We start from the raw sequence: 21,435 nt of genomic DNA, 5'->3' as shown, positions 1-21,435 counted from the left end.
TTTTAAGAAGATAAATTGTAGAAATAGGCTGGGTTTATGCCTTTGTGGATGTGGTAACTAGTGACGACATAGAATGACCCATCGAGAGACTTATGTTGGTTGCTAGGATACCACTGGGACTTTGTTGCAAACATGTCTGACAATGAAGGAGACCAAGGACCCAAAAGCACATTTTCTACTTACATGGCCGAGGGGGACCAGTTGTACCAGAAAGGAGAGTATGTCAAAGCCATTGAAAGCTACTCAACGGTATGGCTTTAACTTTACTCTGTGTGTTGGTAACTAGCAGCTACAGTAGCTAGTAAAGTTAGCTAGCTAACGTTAGTGGGAGAGAGGATTGGCAAAAGTAGGAAGAGGGTGGAAGCAGGAATAGGTAGAGTGAGGACTATTGTATTGCTTCGTTCGTAACCAAGTGCTAAATGTGAATTTACCACATACGACCAGAAAAAAACTTCACTTGGAACACCCCTCCAACTGGTAGCTAACATAATTTTACTAGTGGGAACCTCGTCAATCAGCCTGCACTCCGGCTCTCACGTCACCTATTAAGGACATTTTCGGAAGTTGAATGATACAACAAGTCATTTATAAAATAATTGTATTAATATGGTTGTTAAACCATATAATGTTTTTACAAACATGATCGCTGTACTTTTAGTATATGGTTTATGCAGGTTGTTGGTCATTAGCCAATCAGCGTTTCTCAACGAGTTCAAAGCACGTGATCGCATCCGACTACTATTTACAACTTCGCCGTAGAGGGCTGCACACATTAGCCTGTTCTCATAGACTAGACGTAACATAGTTAACGTAAATCCGTGACACTCAAATTTGATTTTAGGTTTGGTAAGGTTACTTAAGGGATGGTGGATAGGCTTATAACGGGAACGTCTAGGAACCCAATGGTTGCATGTTCAAACCTCATCATGGACAACTTGAACATTTTAGCTAATTATGAAATTCAACTATTCACTACTTTTGAGCTACTTTGCAACTATTTAGCATGTTAACTAACCCTCCCCTTAACCATTTAACCTAACCGTAACCCTAACCTAGCTAACATTAGCCACAACAAAATGGAATTCATAAAAAAAAAGGCCAGCCGTGCTTCTAGCCCCTTGGCAGTTTTGCAGTATTTTTATTTTTTTTACGTGTTATTTCTTGCATTATTAGCCCAGAATTTTTTTGTGTTATTACATACAGCCGGGAAGAGCTTTTGGAGATTAGAGCGGTGGTAACTCACCAGCATTACGACCAGCAATATGACTTTCCCGAATCGGATCCTTTGTTCCAGGGCAATTTAACTGATTCCAGAGGCTGATCCAAAACACCACCGGCGGAAAAGAGGTATAACGAGTGGACTTCTAGTCCAACTCAGGAGGTGTGCACACCACCCACTGCTTACGAGTATATTACTCGCTAATGTTCAGTCTCTAGATAATAAAGTTGATGAGCTCAGGGCGAGGATTTCCTTCCAAAGAGCCATCAGTGATTGTAACGTACCCTGTTTCACGGAAACATGGCTCTCTCGGGATACACTGTGTGAGTCCATACAGCCAATTGGGTTCTCAGTTCATCGCACAGACAGGAATACATATCTCTCCGGGAAGAAGGAGGGCTGGGGTGTATGTTTCATGATTAACTACTCATGGTGTGATTGTGATAACGTACAGGAACTCAAGTCCTTTAGTTCACCTGACCTAGAATACCTCACAATCAAATGCCGACCGTATTACCTCCCTAGCCGCGTCCTCGGAGCATGCGCAGACCAGCTGGCTGGAGTGTTTACAGACATATTCAATCTCTCCCTATCCCAGTCTGCTATCCCCACGTGCTTCGAGATGGCCACCATTGTTTCTGTACCCAAGCAAGAAAACTGAACTAAATGACTATCGCGCCGTAACACTCACTTCTGTCATCATGAAGTGCTTTGAGAGACTAGTCAAGGATCATATCACTTCTACCTTACCTGACACCCTAGGCCCACTTCAATTTGTTTACCGCCCGATAGATCCACAGACGATGCACAGACGATGCAATCACTATCACACTGCCCTATCCCATCTGGACAAGAGGAATACTTATGTAAGAATGCTGTTCATTGACAATAGCTCAGTATTCAACACCATAGTACCCTTCAAGCTCATTATTAAGCTTGAGACCCTGGGTCTGAACCCCGCCCTGTGCAACAGGGTCCTGGACTTCCTGACGGGCCGCCCCCAGTTGGTGAAGGTAGGAAACAACACCTCCACTTCGCTGATCCTCAACACTGGGGCCCCACAAGGATGCGTGCTCAGCCCCCTCCTGTACCCCCTGTTCACCCATGACTGCGTGGCCACGCACGCCTCCAATCATCAAGTTTGCAGACAACATAACAGTAGTAGGCCTGATTACCAACAATGACGAGACAGCCTACAGAGAGGAGGTGAGGGCCCTGGGGGTGTGGTGCTGGAAAATAACCTCTCACTCAACATCTACAAAACAAAGGAGCTGATTGTGAACTTCAGGAAACTGCAGAAGGAGCACCCCCTATCCACATCGACGGGACCGCAGTGGAGAAGGTGGAGTTCCTCGGCGTACACATCACTGACAGACTGAAATGGTCCACCCACACAAAGACAGTGTGGTGAAGAAGGCGCAACAGCACCTCTTCAACCACAGGAGGCTGAAGAAATGTAGCTTGGCACCGAAAACTCTCACAAACTTTTACAGATGCACAATTGAGAGCATCTTGTCAGGCTGTATCATCGCCTGGTATGGCAACTCCACCGCCCACAACCGCAGGGCTCTCCAGAGGGTGGGTGCATTCTACCCAACGCATCACCGGGGGCAAACTACATTCCCCCCGGTACACCTACAGCACCCGATGTCACAGTAAGGCCAAAAAGATCATCAAGGGCAACAACCACCTGAGCCACTGCCTGTTCACCCTGCTATCATCCATAAAGCGAGGTCAGTACAGGTGCATCAAAGCTGGGACCGAGAGACTGATAAACAGCTTCTATCTCAAGGCCATCAGACTGCTAAACAGCAATCACTAGCACATTAGAGGCTGCAGCTCTATATAGACTTCAGATCATTGGCCACTAATGTAACACAAGTCACTTTAATAATGTTTACATATTTTTCATTACTCATCTCGTGTATATACTCTATTCTATTCTACTGTATTTTAGTCTATGCCGCTCTGACATTTATATATTCTTAATTCCATTCCTTTACTTTAGATTTGTGTGTATTGTGTATATTGTTGTGAAATTGTTAGATGTTACTTGTTAGATATTACTGCACCGTTGGAGCTAGAAACACAAGCATTTCGCTACAACCGCAATAACAGCTGCTAAACACGTGTATGTGTTCAATAAAATTAGATTTGATTTCAACATATACGTTTTGCCAATTCGTAACATATCATACCAAGCCCCATCGGTTCCTGAATGGACACCCCTCCCCTGCTTTGCTAGCTGTAGACATGGTCCTTCGCACGCAGCAGGCGGGACCAACATCATGTGGTAGTTAGCTAGCACACAGTGTCGCCCCTGTCTGCCGTGTACTGGAGAAAACCGTTCCCGACAGGCGGGGGCAAAAGACACTGTCTACCAGTAGCCCCCGCCTCCCACTAGCACAGCTAGCTTGCTAGTTAGGTTCACCACATGCTAGCTAGATAGCACTTGGTGTCACCCCCGCCTCCCACCTGCTGTGTACCGGACTATCTTGCTAAAATAACAGTGTCCTTCGCTCCCAAACACCTGCCCTCACCGTTGTTAACAGAACTGCGAGAAAACAGTGCCCAACAGGCAGGGACGAAGGACACTGTCTACTGGTCTATGGCCAGCTATCTACCGTTGCCGCACCTTCTTCTGTGGGGTTTATCTGCAGCTGGCATCCAACCGTATTGTGCGTCCAACCTACTGTACTGGCACACCGCCCACCTTCCGTCTCCTAGCTTAAAAGTTGACCAATATAATTATAAAGAGGGGTTTCTGCAGATATAGGAATGTCTACATGCAGGAACGCCCCCAATTGCAGGCCGCAATTATCTTGGTCCCAACAGAGATCATTGTCTCACGGTCAACATTTGTTTTCATGTAAAAAAAATTAGCTGCTTCAACTTCAGTGGCCTTCCTCTCCTAGTCGGGCATGCGAGTTCAAGTGCGCCTAGTATATGTGTGGTCTCATTGAAATAGAGTAGGCTGCCTATGCATGGGTTGAAAATCACGTGGGAGTTATCTTTCCAAGGAAATGTACTTAAATAGGATTAGACTATGATTTTATACAGTGTGTGTAAATAAATATTGATAGTGGAAAAAAGTGGAGGGCGTTCAACCAAGGTGCAATCAAAATGTTTTATCATCATCGAAAAGCGCATAGGCTAACATGGTGAGTGAGAGTTGTGCTTTTCATTTTCAATAAATACTGATTACTGATTTATTTGTCTCTGCCTGCAGATCGTCCTCCTAAAAGGTAGGCTCTATCTTATAAGGGGTGGCAGGGTAGCCTAGTGGTTAGAGTGTTGGACTCGTAACGGAAGGTTCAAACCCCCGAGCTGACAAGGTACAAATCTGTCGTTCTGTCCCTGAATAGTCAGTTAACCCACTGTTCCTAGGCCGTCATTGAAAATAAGAATTTGTTCTTATCTGACTAGCCTAGTTAAAAAATAATAATAATAATAAGCAAAACCTAGTACAAGTCTGTCGTCATTCTTGCTGCTTCAAGTTCAGTAACCATAGGTGCTCATGTGGTCTCAATTAAGCAGAGTAGGCTTTAGCTGCATGGGCAGAGAGACACAGGGCAGTTATCTTTCCAAGGAAATCTACTTCCTAAATGATTAGGTTATAGTTTACTACATTGTCTTGAAATAAATATTGATCATCCATATTAGTCTCTGTCTAAAAATCGTCCCACTCCTAAAAGGTAGGCTATACAAATAGCTCAAGAGAAAGTGCAAGTCTCTCCAACTCTGCTCTCTTCAAACTACACTGAACAAAAATATAAACACAACATGTAAAGTGTTGGTCCCATGTTTCATGAGCTAAAATAAAAAATCCCTGAAATGTTCTATACTCACAAAAGCTTATTTCTTTCATATCAAGAAGCTGATTAAACAGCATGATCATTACACAGGTGCACCTTGTGCTGGGGGCAATAAAAGGCCACTTTAAAATGTGCAGTTTTGTCACACAACACAATACCACAGATGTATTAAGTTTTGAGGGAGCGTACAGTTGGCATGCTGACTGCAGGATTGTCCACCAAGCTGCCTCCAACGACGATGTAGAGAATTTGGCAGTACGTCCAACCGGCCTTACAACTGCAAACCACATGTAACCACACCAGCCCAGGACCTCCATATCCAGCTAATTCACCTGTAAGATCGTCTGAGGGGGTGTGGGGAGGGTGCCAATGAGTATTTCTGTCTGTAATAAAGCCATTTTATGGGGAAAAACTCATTCTGATTGGCTGGACCTGGCTCCCCAGTGGGTGGGCCTATGCCCACCCATGGCTGCACCCCTTCCCAGTCATGTGAAATTCATAGATTAGGGTCTAATTAATTTATTTCAATTGACTGATTTCCTTATATGAACTGTAACTCAGTAAAATCTTTGAAATTGTTGCGATAGCGAGTCGGATAGAAAGCCAGCGGGTGCGGGCAGGTGCTGTATGACTCTACTTCATAATTGGTCAATTCCCATCTCTGGTTATGAACGGAGTATATATTTGTATCATGTTTCCATGATAGACGGAGGGTCACAAAATATTTTTGAAAGGTTGCGATCACCACCGTCTGTGAATTTTGTGAGCAATAAATACCTCTCATATTGATGTATTTATAAATACAACTAGCTACTGCTACATGGGAATTATGTTTACAATACAGTGCATTCGGAAAGTATTCAGACCCCTTGACTTTTTCCACATTTTGTTACGTTACAGCCTTATTCTAAAATTAATTAAATTGTTTTTTTTTCCCCTCATCAATTGACACACAGTACACCATAATGACAAAGCAAAAACAGTTTTTAAAATTTAAGCAAATTTATAAAGCTCTGTCAGGTTGGATGGGGAGCATCACTGCAAGCAGGCTGTAATGTGCCTTATACTGAGGAGTGGCTTCCATCTTGCCACTCTACCATAAAGGCCTGATTGGTGGAATGCTGCAGAGATTGTTGTCCTTCTGGAAGGTTCTCCCATTGCCACTCTGGAGCTCTGTCAGAGTGACCATCAGTTCTTGTCACCTCCTTGACAAAGGCTCTTCTTCCCCAATTGCTCAGTTTGGCCAGGCGGCCAGCTCTAGGAAGAGTCTTGGTGGTTCCAAACTTCTTCCATTTAAGAATGATGGAGGCCACTGTGTTCTAGGAAACCTTCAATGCTGCAGACATTTTTTGCTACCCTTCCCCAGATCTGTGCCTCGACACAATCCTGTCTCGGAGCTCTAAGGACAATTCCTTCAACCTCTTGGCTTGGTTTTTTTCTGATATGCACTGTCAACTGTGGGACCTTATAGAAAAAGGTGTGTGCCTTTCCAAACCATGTCTAATCGATTGAATTTACCACAGGTGGACTCCAATCAAGTTGTAGAAACATCTCAAGGATGATCAATGGAAACAGGATAAACCTGAGCTCAATTTCGAAGTCTGATAAGTATCTGGGTCTGAATTGTTATGTAAATAATGTATTTCTGTTTTTTATTTTTAATAAATATGTGTCAATTTCTAAAAACCTGTTTTCGCTTTGTCATTATGAGGTATTGTGTGTTGATTGATTAAAAAATATAATTTAATCAATTTTATAATAAGGCTGTAACGTGACAAAATGTGGAAAAAGTCAAAGAGTCTGAATACTTTCCAAGTGTATTAGCAAATACTTTAGCTACCATTTGTGTTTTTTGTCATTAAAATTCACAGGAGAATGTCACAAGCAGTTCACATTTGCTTAGCATAAGCAAGATATCCCCATAATGGGGATATCTTGTTTGTGGTAAGCAAATGTGAACTAATGGGCCATCAGTAAGGAATAGGCTAGACTAGAATGGTATAGAACAGAATAGCATTGAATAGAATAGAGAAGGATTAGCTGGTGTGTTCATCATTTGTCTTTCATTTAAAAATGAATACTGGATATCTTAAATACTCTGGCTTTAATACAAAAAAAGGATATTCCCTGGAGGCACATTAACTTGTGGTGAGTTGCTTGTATGCCTATAGGCACTCAACTGTCTTACAATACATATATATTATTCATTAGTGAGACAAAAATTATTGACTGACTTCTCGTGAACTGTTGAGGAGCTGCAGTGTAACCGATAGACTGAAACGTCGACTGAATAAGGTTGAATCGTATGCTATTCCATTTGTGTTGACATTTGAATCATTAACTGTTTTGATTATTTTAATCAAGACAAATAATGGTTTCATTATTTGTGTGCTGTGTGTGTGCGTTCTAGACAGGTCTCCGCACCTCTCGAAAGCTCTGGAAAGACGATAACTTTATTTTCCTGCGCGTGCAATGCATGCGCCTTGCAGGTGCGTCATTGCGCTGGAATGCTGCGCTCTCATTGGGCAATGTAGTCAGAGCGTTCGAGAAATGTCTAGAAATCATAAGTTATTTTTTTTCAGGCAATGGGGATGGTATATATTCTGGTGAAGTACATTCAGATTCAATCATCGACCCAACGAGAATACTAAAGGGAAAAGAAAGAAAGCAAGAAAAGAGAAGAGCCACGCCCGAAAGACCTCTACATTCATAAACTGTAAGTAAAGAGATTCATTCAGTACCCTATTTTCATAATGGCCGTGACAGTTATAAACTTGATAGAAATAGAACATGAAGCTATGTAGAAAATCTGCTCTAATTCTGTGAAGATAATACAATATTATTCAGGAGTGTTCATAGAAAAAAATGTAGGCCTGTTGTGAAAAGAGTTTCTCTGTAATAGATTAGCAGAAATGATTGTGTCTGCCATTGTCTTTGTTCAACTCCACTGAATATGTGCCTGGCCAGTATTAGTGTATAACACTAATATATATAACACAAACATTGACAACAGTGTTGTTATCAGACCTGGGTTCAAATGCGTATTATTGTTTTTCAAGGACTTTCAAATAACAGTACATTTTGAAATATAAATAGTTGAATATTGGAATGTGTTTGGAAATATATTTGGAAAGAATTGGCATGTATTTGAAAATATTCAAATACACAGACAAGTGTATTTAAAAATGTAAATATTTAAATATTCCATGCATTTGAACCCAGAATTGTTTGTTCCTAGGTGTATTAGAAATGTATTTGAAAATAGTTTCAAATTGTATTTATATGAAATTATTAGAAAATACTTTAAATAGAAGTGACCAGATTATCTGAAAATATTAAAATACACAGAAAATAAGAATTACAAATACTTAAGAACGCATGTATTTGAACCCAGGTCTGGTTGTTATTCAAGTATATTTAGGATAACATCTCTGTTGGTTGAGATTGACATTACTTGCACCTAGGTTTTCATAGAATAATATCAATTTCTAAAATATTTCATTATTTTGTAGGCAACTAACTCCAAACCATCAAGATGTCATCAGCTAAAGGCCCGTCTATCGGCATTGACCTGGGCACCACCTACTCCTGTGTGGGGGTGTTCCAGCATGGCAAAGTGGAGATCATCGCCAACGACCAGGGCAACAGGACCACGCCCAGCTATGTGGCCTTCACAGACACTGAGAGACTCATCGGAGACGCAGCAAAGAACCAGGTGGCCATGAACCCCAACAACACCGTTTTCGACGCCAAACGCCTGATTGGCCGAAAGTTCAACGATCAGGTCGTGCAAGCTGACATGAAGCACTGGCCCTTCAAGGTGGTCAGCGACGGAGGAAAGCCTAAAGTTCAGGTCGATTACAAAGGTGAGAACAAATCCTTCAACCCAGAGGAGATCTCCTCCATGGTCCTGGTGAAGATGAGGGAGATCGCTGAGGCTTACCTGGGCCAGAAGGTGTCCAATGCAGTCATCACAGTCCCTGCCTACTTCAATGATTCACAGAGACAGGCCACTAAGGACGCTGGAGTGATCGCTGGGCTGAATGTGCTGAGGATCATCAACGAGCCCACGGCGGCAGCCATCGCTTACGGCATGGACAAAGGCAAGTCCAGGGAACGCAACGTCCTGATTTTTGACCTGGGTGGGGGCACCTTTGACGTTTCCATCCTGACCATCGAGGATGGGATTTTTGAGGTGAAGGCCACAGCTGGAGACACTCACCTGGGCGGGGAGGACTTTGATAACCGCCTGGTCAGTCACTTTGTGGAGGAGTTCAAGAGGAAACACAAGAAGGACATCAGCCAGAACAAGCGGGCTCTGAGGAGACTGAGGACAGCCTGCGAGAGGGCCAAGAGAACGCTGTCCTCCAGCTCCCAGGCCAGCATTGAGATTGACTCCCTCTTTGAGGGCATCGACTTCTACACCTCCATCACCAGGGCTCGTTTTGAGGAGATGTGTTCTGACCTCTTCAGGGGAACACTGGAGCCTGTGGAGAAAGCCCTCAGGGATGCCAAGATGGACAAGGCCCAAATCCACGACGTCGTCCTGGTCGGAGGCTCCACCCGGATCCCCAAGGTCCAGAAGCTCCTGCAGGACTTTTTCAACGGCCGAGAGCTAAACAAGAGCATCAACCCAGACGAGGCGGTGGCCTATGGCGCTGCCATCCAGGCGGCCATCTTATCTGGCGACAAGTCTGAGAACGTCCAGGACCTGCTGCTGCTGGATGTGGCTCCCCTGTCCCTGGGCATCGAAACCGCCGGAGGGGTCATGACCGCCCTGATCAAACGCAACACCACCATCCCATCCAAACAGACCCAGACCTTCACCACTTACTCCGACAACCAGCCCGGGGTCATGATCCAGGTCTACGAGGGAGAGAGAGCCATGACCAAGGACAACAACCTCCTGGGGAAGTTTGAGCTCTCTGGGATCCCCCCTTCCCCACGAGGAGTCCCTCAGATCGAGGTGACCTTTGACATCGACGCCAACGGCATTCTGAACGTAGCAGCGGTGGACAAGAGCACGGGCAAAGAGAACAAGATCACCATCACCAACGACAAGGGCCGGCTCAGCAAAGAGGATATTGAGAGGATGGTGCAGGACGCTGACAAATACAAAGCTGAGGATGATGCACAGAGGGAGAAGATGGCAGCCAAGAACTCCCTGGAGTCATACGCCTTCAATATGAAGAGCAGCGTGGAGGACGACAACATGAAAGGCAAGATCAGCGAGGAGGACAAAAAGAAAGTGATGGACAGGTGCAACCAGACCATTTCCTGGTTGGAGAACAACCAGCTAGGCGACAAAGAGGAGTATGAGCATCAGTTAAAGGAGCTGGAGAAAGTATGCCAGCCTATCATTACCAAGCTATACCAGCAGGGAGGGATGCCCACAGGTTGCTGTGGAGATCAGGCACGGACCAGCTCTGGTGTCAGCTCCCAAGGCCCAACCATTGAAGAGATTGACTAAAGTGAGGGACTTGTATAAAGGACTTTTCAAAATGTATAAGTATCACTGAATACAATTTGCTATTCAGGAAATACTTTGTACTTGCACTTATTTCTACTGGTTAAAAGGTTAATGCATAGCCTCCCGGGTGGCGCAGTGGTTAAGGGCGCTGTACTGCAGCGCCAGCTGCGCCACCAGAGACTGGGTTCGCGCTCTGTCGTAACCGGCCGTGACCGGGAGGTCCGTGGGGCGACGCACAATTGGCCTAGCGTCGTCCGGGTTAGGGAGGGTTTGGCCGGTAGGGAAATCCTTGTCTCATCGCGCACCAGCAACTCCTGTGGCAGGCCGGGCGCTAACCAAGGTTGCCAGGTGGTTGGCTTCCGGGTTGGATGGCGCTGTGTTAAGAAGCAGTGCGGCTTGGTTGGGTTGTGTATCGCAGGACGCATGACTTTCAACCTTTGTCTCTCCCGAGCCCGTACGGGAGTTGTAGCGATGAGACAAGATAGTAGCTACTAAAACAATTGGATACCACGAAATTGGGGAGAAAAAGGGGTAAAATTATTTTAAAAATTAAATAAAATGTTAATGCATTTTTATGGCTCAGTGCTATTTAGGAAGTGCTTTATATATTTATTGGTTGTACTGTAAAGATGACAATATATAAACATACTGAAAGATAAAAGAAAACACAGAAAATAAAATCTGTTGTTTCATACCATATTTCATTGTTGGACATTGCAAATAAAATGTATTGAAATAAGTTTCTAGGTCTCTTGGCTGTTTCCTTGAATTTCTTCTCATCATAACACATTCAGTATTCACATTTCTATAATATTTCTTACACAAAATTGTAAACAAAACTTTGATAGATGGCTAAACCACCAGAGATACCCGAATGGCCACAATGTTTAGGCTATCAACTCTTTATTCTCTGATAACATCTGATCCAATCACTACGGTTCTTCTTGGAAAAAGAGGCACAAATATATTTCTGGCACATATTTAAAAAAAATATTACAGGTCACAGTTTTCTTTACTTTGTGCTTAGTGGTGTTAAGCTCAGAGAACCAAATACTGTATAATTAATTGATTTTGAAGTATTTAAAGTGGAACTGACAGCATTTTAACTACTTTGCAGATATGAAACTAATGGGCAATTATAATATCAGTAAAACATCAAATTCACAGTTTATGCTTCAAAACCAACTTTATAAGAGGTTTTAAAATTGGTTCTATTTAACTCAAAATTCCATGAAGTAAAGTAAGGCATTGTTGGGAGAATAGATGGATGCAGTTCAATGCATGATTAATATAATTCACCAATGCATTTCTTGGTAGTCCAAAACATTTTGCTATCAGGTTGTAAATCACAGCTGGCCTGGTACTATGTTTGCTGCTGCCATTCATTCAGGATGCACTGTTTCAGTTTCAATAACTTAATATTTTGAACAAAAACAGACTTAACTAATGCTGGGAATGTCAATGCAATGAAACTATAAGGTGTTCACCCATAAAATGTATGTTTCATTCAATGAAAAACATGTTTTAAGTTGACATTTTACAACCTATAGCTAAGTTATTGTTTGGAGTTGTTAAATACTTTTTGATTAGGGTCGCAGCATATTATGCACATCTGCAAGCGTAGCAGCAAAGGCTGGACAAATGATTTATCTATTTTGTTTTAAAATGTTAAGATGCTATATACAGCATATGTACATAAGTGGACATTATAAAGGGCCATGTTTTTTTCAAATAAACAATGGCCCGTGTGAGTCGCAGTTGCACGTTTTCGTTGGGTAATTCAAAACTTCAATAATTCCAAACCTGGGAGGCTCGTGGTTCTCACCCCATTCCATAGACTTTCGCAGTAGTTATGACTACACCTGGAGTACGTCCTCCAACCTATCAGAGCTCTTGCAGTATGAACTAACAACTTTTACATCTAATCAAAGGATCCGATAATTGATTTAGTACTGAAAGCATAAGCTACAGTTAGCTAGCACTGCAGTGCATAAAGTGTAGTGAGTAGTTGACTCAGAAAGAAAGGCAATAGTTGAAGCAGCATAGATAGAGAGAGCGAGCTGGCTATATTTCGTTGTATTTTCTTTCTTCTTAGTCTATCTTTCACTTAGCTAATGCAGCTAATTTAGCCTACCCAAATATCCTGACTCAAACAGAGAGGAATGCTTTTTATGTTAGCTAGCTGGCTAAGGCTATCCAACACTGCAACTCTTCCAAGTCAATGTTTTGGTTTTATAAATGTATTGACACCGGGACCCACCGGTTTAACTGCTAAACTACTTGCTGTACACTGTGATGCATGATTGTACACTTGGGATTGGATTGTGGGTGTACCAATGCGTTGGTTCTATTTTGTTTTGTTTTACTATAACCTTAAAATGGTGACGATGTAGGTTGTGTAGCGGTTAGGGGTTATGGTGTGAAGGTTTGGCATGGAGAGGTTTTTGTGCCTAGTCACAGACAGCTGTTGTGTTGTGTACTGAAGTCCACAAGTGAAGGGAAAAAGTGAAAGAAGGAAAGCTTGTAGATGCGAGAAGGAATTTTACAACAAGCAAAGTGATAATGCTCTATGTGGCTGCTATGAAATTGAACTGTGGGTGATCAGGGGTGTATTCACTCTGCCGATTCTTTGGCAAAAAAATTCTTAAACAGAACGAAATGGGGCGGGACCTACCTGAATTTGTCCAATAGAAACTCTTGAAACGTTTTGCAACTGTTTGGACTAAAGATTACACCCCAGATGCAGGCAAGAGTGTGCAAGGCGGTATTGAATGTGTCTCTGTCACCTTGATTACTCCAATTTGTCTCTCGACCTGTGCACCTACAATATAAACTTTCATTTCTAGGCTATAGGTTGTAGCAATCTCTTGATTGGTATTTGGCAAATTTGAGTAACATGTAGTAGCCTACACCTATTGATGTTACATTGAGCTGGGTGAATGGGAATATGAATGAGAGTCATCCAATATGCTGTAATAGAAATAAGGCCATGGTCATAAAACAAAATCCTCCATAATCTTCAACGGCACAAACCGGCACTGCTGCGTATATAATGTGAAGTGGGTCCTAATTTAGTAGTTGCATTGTGCTGCAGTGCGGTATGGTAAGGCACCTTTTAAAGTGTGTGAAATCATAGTATTTTACTGTCAGCCATTGTTGCTGTTAATGCTCATTCAGACCACCAGAGAGCATTTTTGAGCACATCTACTCCAGCCTGAAAGAAATTACTGCGGACCTACAGTAAGACTACAAAATAAGGCCACGTTGTCGACAGTTTTATGGGTTTAACTGAATGAACGATTATCTAGAATAAATTAGTCGCCTTCTTTTCTTTCTAATGGGCAGCAAACTGTATTTTTTTTTATAAACTTCAGTTTCACACTGTGTTAAATAAAGATGTTAAGCCATATATTCATCTAAACTCATTTCTATTTGATAGGGTGCCATTGAGGCAGTTTATGATATAGATTATTTTGTTATAAGGTAACTGTTTGTTATGTGGCATGTGTGTTTCTATACAATCATTCAAATTAGTTTCCAGCACTAATTAGCTGTTATGAGCGTTTTGGCTAGCTATTGTCCAATTTAATTGCTCATCAAGGTGTGAACTGTAACTCACATCCATTACTACTGCAAGCCCAGTATTATAAAAAATGAAAAACAGCATCTACAGTACTTTTTCATCAACATCTTTGTGTTTTTGTTAATAAAATATATTCTAATTCAATAAAAAAAAAATACTGTCTCAAAATGCAGATGTTTATTTGGTTACTGTACAGCAGCTGTTACCAAACTAGGGGTCGGGACCAAAGCTCCCACAGGATATCTGACACCTCCTAACTTGATATTGTCTGGTAAAGACTCTGCATCAAAACTCAGCAGGACAGACAGTATCTTCTCTGTTTCACCACGCTCTCCACCGGGTCTGCGTCACACCAAACGGCAGGCGTCACAGACACCGGGAATCTTCAATTTCAGTTGTTTCTCAACATTTAACACCACCCCAGTTATCACTCATTTCAACAGCCCTCAGCTCTGGAGAGCATAGCAAATCAAAGTTCTTGAATTTTCCGCCATGTAGCGTCGACTCAAGAAACTCTTAACAGTCGCCATTACACTTCTTCTTCTTCGATATAATATGATGATGGTCCGCAAACAAGCGTTTAAAGTGCACCTACTGTGCTGGAATGTACGATCAATCATGATCTGTCCCTATTCTGTACTACCATGAACATAAAATTAAAAACCAAATAAATCCCTAACTTTTACCACACCCCAACCCCATTAAACTTGATCTATATCCTGTTGAAACACTCCACCTTTAGGATTGTTCAGCATGTCAACAACCATTTCAACAGTAACATCATATTGTTACCCCCAATATCTCTTTTCCGACCTCTCGTCCCTTTGTCCAACATTTTTGCCATGCTTCTCTTGCCCCACCGCCATTACACGTCGCGGCCATCCTCCCCCATTGACATTTTTTTTATTTGGATGATGGGCAAGGAGGTATGGTAGGGCGACCAGGCCCCCTAAGGCCCGCCCATAATGCTGACCCTGGTTTAAAGTTGAAAGATATCATTCCCGCAAAGTAATGAGACAGGGTGTGTAAGTATGCCTCCAGGATAATAGGCTAAAGTTGGCCTCGTGTAAAAAAAAGACCAAGGACATCCAAAATCCATCAGATTAACTGTTTTTAATGAAGCCAGCAATGCAAATTATTAATGTCAGTGAGAGACAGTATACAGGTATTATTGCATGTTGACCTACCAATCGTAGTGAAATTAAATCTACTCATGATCAGTTTCATATATTTCATAGTATATTGTCTTGATAGTGGCATTGCCGTTGTTGTTTGGCTAGCAAGCAAAACTTGACGTTAATTTACACACTGTTCACATTTGGGAAAACTGGTCCACCCACTTGGTAGCTAGCAGTGGAGGCTGGTGGGAGGAGCTATAGGAGGACAGTCTCTGAGTAATGGCTGGATTGGAATAAGTGGAACGGAGTCAAACGTGGTTTCCATATGTTTGAAATGTTTGATACCGTTTCATTTATTCCATTCCAGCCATTACAATGAGCCCATTCTCCTATAGCTCCTCCCACCAGCCTCCACTGGTAGCTAGCTATTGTTAGTTCAAATACAGCGAAATGATGTACTGATATGAAAGTGCAATTGTAAACCCGAGGGTTGCACATTTTGTTTTTTGCCCTAGCACTACATAGCTGATTCAAATAATGAAAGCTTGATGATGAGTTGATTATTTGAATCAGCTCTGTAGTGCTAGGGCAAAAACCAATAGGTGCACCCCTTGGGTCCTGAGGGTCGAGTCTGGCTGAAATGTATGAAAGAGGTCCCAGGTGGAGGGTTCTCGGTTGAACGTGGACGCTCATCGGATAGTCTTTGCACTTTGAAACCCACGCCCACCATGATGGATAGCACCGCCCACTGGGAGAAATGGTGAAAAGAGTGGGCGTGTTTGAGTGGTAAGGCTAAAGCAACCGACTGGGGAGGTATATCTCACACAGCCAAAAGTCGGACACTAATGTGGTTTTCCAACAGCAAGGCTCAGATCAACATGGCAGTGTTGCCATTGTTTATAAAATGCTTTCATTATAATGTTGAAAAAAACATGTCTCCTAAGCACAAACGGAAATCATACGTGTGTACATTGTACAATCAATTAGTGAGAGAGCGCCTCAAACATCACATTCACATCACGGCACAGTTGGTTCCTGTTTCAGTCATGTCTTTGGTCATGTAAAAAAAAACGAATGATTGGTTGGCAATAGAGCCTCCCACAATGCAAGAGATGGATGAAGTTATGAGAAGAAACTTGCAGTTGACTGCAGTCAAAACATCATGACCTTAGATCACATGATTTTTGTAATGCTAAATCTTGGGTGTCCAGGAAGGGACTAGTAGGAAAGATGATATCTGTGGGGTAGCTCTAATGATAGCTAAACAATAAACATTTAGCCACTTATAGCTAGCTATTTAGCGATGACCATATAATCAATTTGCTGTGGTTGAATGCAATCTCTGTGTATATGCATTTAGACAATTTCTTCTGTTACTCAGCTGTCAATCGAAAACGCATGTGCTGGTTGCCAAGTCGTTTGGGCTGTCTCCTCAGTCGGTGGCTGGTGGCGTTTTTGCTACTCAAGTCTACACTGCATGTATGTCAAGTTTGTATTCGTAGCTAATGACAGTTCATACATTTCTTTCAGGCATTGATTCTTCAGCCAGATGACAAAAATTGTCTGGTTGCCAGATCCAAATGTTATGTAAAGATGGGAGATTCTGGTAATGCATTGAGGGATGCAGAGGCCTCTCTCAAGGAGGACAAAGAATTCTTCAAGGTGCAATTTAAACATTGGGCATCATTATTCAGCCCTGTTCTATTTTCAGCCTTTGGTTTTATTGTGTAGCTGTCATTGTATTGTCTCTCAGCCAGTGTTATTCAGGGAAGCTTTTTATTGTCTGTTTTGTTTGGAACGGAACAGATTCCCCTGTTGGCCAGCTACTGTACTGAATTTCAAATCTTTTTTATTTTCAATGACCACTAGGGCACACTGTTGTTTCTGTTTAGTCATAATTTCCCAAGCAAAATCCATTGATTTATTTGTATTCCTCATTTCCCAGGGTTTGTATCAGAAAGCGGAAGCTTTATACACCATGGGAGACTTTGAGTTTGCCCTGGTGTTTTACCACAGGGGGCACAAACTGAGGCCAGAGCTGCAGGAATTTAGACTGGGAATCCAGAAGGCCCAAGAGGCTATTGACAACTCTGTGGGCAGTAAGTACTGGGTCAAAAAATATTTTTGTAAAAGACCAACAGATTGAGTACCTCATTGTTCTCATTAATGCCGTTTTTGTAAGTTTTCCATCTGGTTTTCTAAATATCTTACCTTTCTACCACCTCAGGCCCCTCATCTGTGAAACTGGAAAACAAGGGCGACCTGTCCTTCTTCCACAAGGCCGATGAGGTGAGTCAGTGGTAAAGCCTTGAGACGATAAGCGGCATATTTTTCATAATTCCTCCCACCTCGACATGTATGTCATCCTCATGATGAATTCTGTGTGTGGGGTTGATTGGCAGGTGAAGAAGGGACGACCGAAGGGGCTGATTCACCCCCTGAGAAGGGAGATGAGGCAGCAGAACAAGAAGACGCCTAAGAGTGAGAAGACAGCCAAGCAGCTTCTGGGAGAGCTCTACAGCGATAAGGAGTACCTAGAGAAGCTACTGAAAGATGAAGGTGGCGCAGCCAAACATATTTTACTTAGCATGTTCTTGTATTTTCACTATTTCCTTTGAGTTTCAGTACACAATCAATACACTGTCACACTTGGGAAGATGCTCTTTTATCACCTACCCTATCTGGAGAATTGGCCTCTACGTGTCTTTTAATTTCCCTTACACAGTCATTATTATCAGCATGAATTACAGAGCCCAGTGTGTGTGTGGTAAAGGGCAAATATTCAATTAAAGTCAAAGTCATAAATGGCCTCCAGACTTGGTGAAAGGTAAGATGCGGGATGGGGAGAGACTGCAGGACCTCATCCTCAACTGCATCACCTATCTGGACACACGCACTGAGTTCTGGCGCCAGCAGAAGCCCATCTACGCACGGGAGAGAGACCGCAAGCTCATGCAGCAGAAGTGGAACAAGACCCGGCAGAACCCTCCCTCTGATCCCACCCGTTTTGTACTCAAGAGCCTGGAAGAGATTGATGCAGGTAAGACAGAACAGACCCAAGGATGAATATGGTAGTTTGATGCTTATCAATACATCCTGGTCAATAGTAAACAGATGTTCCCCCCCTCTAAGCTTTGACTGCAGGCAATGCAGAGAGCAGCCTGAAGAAAGCTCGGGAGGTCCTGAAGTCAGTTCAATGCTGGTCAGAGGAGGTGGTTCCCAATAAGAAAGAGGTGCTGGGGAACCTTCACAGCTGCATTGGAAATGCCCTGATTGACCTGGGGAAAATGGACAGAGCCCTAGACAACCATCTGAAGGACTTGGACCTCGCCAGACAATGGTGAGTGCTGTGGAGTGGACACTTAATTTCAGTCTGAAAGGTACACTCAACTACGCATTTATTTTGATAGTGAGGCTAAAATGTTTAATTTGGCTCTATACGGCAGGATTTTGGAGATCAAATGCTAACTTCCCCTCTTATGTTGAGAGGTTAGCATGTATTGGGGGCATGATCTTTGTACATCTTTCTCACTCATCATTATTCATGATTATCCTTAATCATGATAGCATCCACATTCATGTAGAAGTGTTCGGAAACGTTGTTCTTATTTACAATCAAAGTGATTCCAAAATGACACAATACATTATTTTCTCTATACATTCATTTATTTTGGGCACAACATAATCCAAAACACAATCAAAACAAACAGCAAATGCATCCAGCAAGTTTGTAGAGTCACAAGCTTGACGTTGTCATTGCGTACTAGGAATATGGGACCAAATACTACATTTTTGACTCCATTTAATACACTAAGTGAATTTGTCCAAATACTTGACACCTTCAAATGGGGGGACTAGATACATAAAGTGCATTCATATCTAAAAGGTAAAACAGATATGTATGAAAATAATCTCAAATAAAAGGTGACATTCTGTACTGTCTCCTCATATAAAACATTTGATCTCAAGTCCAAAATGCTGGCGTATAGAGCCAAAATACGTAATAAATACGTAGGGGAGAGTATATGATTGTCTAACAACCCACATTTCAAATCAAGTGCTTTTCACACACTGCATCTTATTTTTTGAACAGTGTTCTTTCACTTTCTTTGTTGTCCAACAGCAAACTCCCAGAGGCAAAGTCAAGGGCACTTGATAATGTTGGCCGAGTGTACGCCAGAATAGGAAAGTTCCCACAGGCCATCGATGCGTAAGTGGAAACTCAAAGTATATGGCATCACATCTGTGTTTTTATCTGTTTTGATTGTGTGATGAAGCAAATAGTTTTCTTTAATACAAAGGACTCCTAATGTATGGATTCACTGTGTCATTCTATTCACTGTGTTTGTGTATTTGCTTCTCCATTCTCAGCTGGGAGGAAAAGATCCCCCTGGCCAGTGGCGGTTTGGAGAGGACCTGGCTGTTCCATGAGATAGGCCGCTGCTACCTGGAGCTGAAGCGTCATACCGAGGCCCGGGACTACGGCGTTCGCTCACTCGCTGTGGCCGATGAAATCGCTGATGAGAAGTGGCAACTGAACGCCTGTGTGTTGGTAGCACAGTCCGAGAGTAAGTGCAGGTAGAAGTGTGGAGGAACCCTTCCCTTGTTTGAGTCGTTGATAAGTTGTGATGTGTATAGCAAAGGCTCCCTGGCATGTATTTTATGTTCATCTTTACAGACTCTTAAAGAAAATATAATTATCTCATGTCTGAGCTTGATCAAATTAATAAAATTTATTTTTTATGTACTGTGGTTTCATTGAGGGGCGGCAGGTAGCCTAGAGGATAGAGTGTTGGTACAGTGTTGTTTCGAATCCCCGAACCAGCATGGTGGAAAAATCTGCCGTTCTGCCCTTGAGCAAGGAAGTAAACCCCCACAACTGCTCCCCTGGCGTCGATGCCGTGGACGTCGATTAAGGCAGCCCCCCGCACCTCTCTGATTCAGAAGGTTTGGGTTAAATGTGGAAGACACATTTCGGTTGAATGCATTCAGTTGTACAACTGACTAGGTATCCCCTTTCCCTTGACTTTCTGGGGTTGAATGGCAAAATGTCCGTGCAATTCTGATCAATGCTGATTCTTTTGAATTACAACCTGGGGACACGAGCGTTGATTTCATAGAAACTTTGGACACGAGTGTTGATTTCATTGAAACTTTGGACACGAGTGTTGATTTCATAGAAACTTTGGACACGAGTGTTGATTTCATAGAAACTTTGGACACGAGTGTTGTGTCCAAAGTTTCTATGAAATCGAGTGTTGATTTCATGGAGACTGTGATTAGTCTTGGTTTACTTGATCTTAGTCATAGCATTAAATTGGTCCTAACAGTCATTTCCTTATGTGTCCCCTCCCAGTGAAGCTTGGCAACTTTAAATCCGGTGTTGCCCACTTTGAAAGAGCTTTGGACAGGGCTAAGGTTCTCCAGGATGACCCTGCTAGGGATGCCATCCAGAAGGTTACCTGATCATCCTTGTCAATTCAAGTCACTTCTTTCCTATTGTCAAATCACAATGGCTCACTGATACAATATTTTATGCCCTTATTTAGGCTCTCCGTGAGGCAAGGCAACGTTTATGAGTGCTCATTAGAAGATGACTGAAGAGGAGCCACAGACAGATTTTCAAAGACAATGTAATAAAAACAGTCTTTTAAACATGCTTCTCTGACCTCCACTTGAGTTTTTTTGCATACTTTTATTTTATTTTTTGATTTACGTATTTAGAAATAGAAACATTGCACACATACAAAATGTACATACCCCTTACAGAATAAACTTAGGAGATACAGCTGAGGAAAGGACTTCACTTGGGTGGGAACAAAATCGATTTATCCTATGATGTATTACTTTGAAAATCTATTATTCATCTACACAGGGATTCAATCATTACAGCTATGTAGTATAATTTGAAGTCTTCCTTTTCATTTATGTGTTTCCTGTAGTATTGCAATAAATGCCCGTTTCCAATGTAGTGTTTTGTAGTGTCTCATTAATAAAGTGTTTTGTTATGCCTTGCCTAGTGTTTTGGAGTCATTTTTGTTTGCAGTGTAACGTGCCACCGACTAATGATCCAGAAAGCAATTACTTACTGTGTGTTGAGTTGTTGGCACTTGGCACACATGGTAGTTTTAATTAGATTAACAATATCTGAGAGACCGAGAGAATTGCCCAGAAGCTTTATACAAGGAAATATAGGTTAGGAAGATGGGTAAGATGTGTTTCGATTGCCT

At 42.4% G+C, this 21,435-nt stretch overlaps 2 protein-coding genes across 3 annotated transcripts; both read left to right on the top strand.

The window, feature by feature from the left end:
* The first annotated feature begins 70 nt into the window (after nt 1-70).
* Nucleotides 71-20,864, top strand: odad4 (outer dynein arm docking complex subunit 4). 2 transcript variants are annotated; one of them, XM_021624822.3, is made up of 11 exons: nt 73-249; nt 16,736-16,867; nt 17,151-17,304; nt 17,433-17,494; nt 17,608-17,764; nt 18,021-18,245; nt 18,338-18,545; nt 19,329-19,415; nt 19,577-19,773; nt 20,562-20,662; nt 20,755-20,864. In XM_021624822.3, the coding sequence occupies exons 1-11, from the start codon at nt 133-135 to the stop codon at nt 20,782-20,784; spliced, it is 1,470 nt and encodes a 489-aa protein (XP_021480497.1). In that variant the 5' UTR covers nt 73-132; the 3' UTR covers nt 20,785-20,864. The 2 variants fall into 2 exon arrangements, with proteins under 2 accessions (XP_021480499.1, XP_021480497.1); XM_021624824.3 differs by lacking the exon at nt 16,736-16,867 and having other exon boundaries at nt 71-249.
* hsp70a (heat shock protein 70a) lies at nt 7,672-11,243 on the top strand. The gene is given in 2 exon segments (NM_001124228.1): nt 7,672-7,750; nt 8,547-11,243. A coding segment is annotated over 1 exon segment (1,935 nt). The 5' UTR covers nt 7,672-7,750; nt 8,547-8,569; the 3' UTR covers nt 10,505-11,243.
* Nucleotides 20,865-21,435: the final 571 nt, after the last annotated feature.

Source organism: Oncorhynchus mykiss, chromosome 12 (genome assembly GCF_057628025.1).
Source record: "Oncorhynchus mykiss isolate SJ-2025 chromosome 12, ASM5762802v1, whole genome shotgun sequence".
In the NCBI taxonomy this organism is placed as follows: Eukaryota; Metazoa; Chordata; class Actinopteri; order Salmoniformes; family Salmonidae; genus Oncorhynchus; species Oncorhynchus mykiss.
The sequence above is the reverse complement of the archived record's forward strand: the minus strand, read 5'-3'. Positions and strand labels throughout refer to the sequence as shown.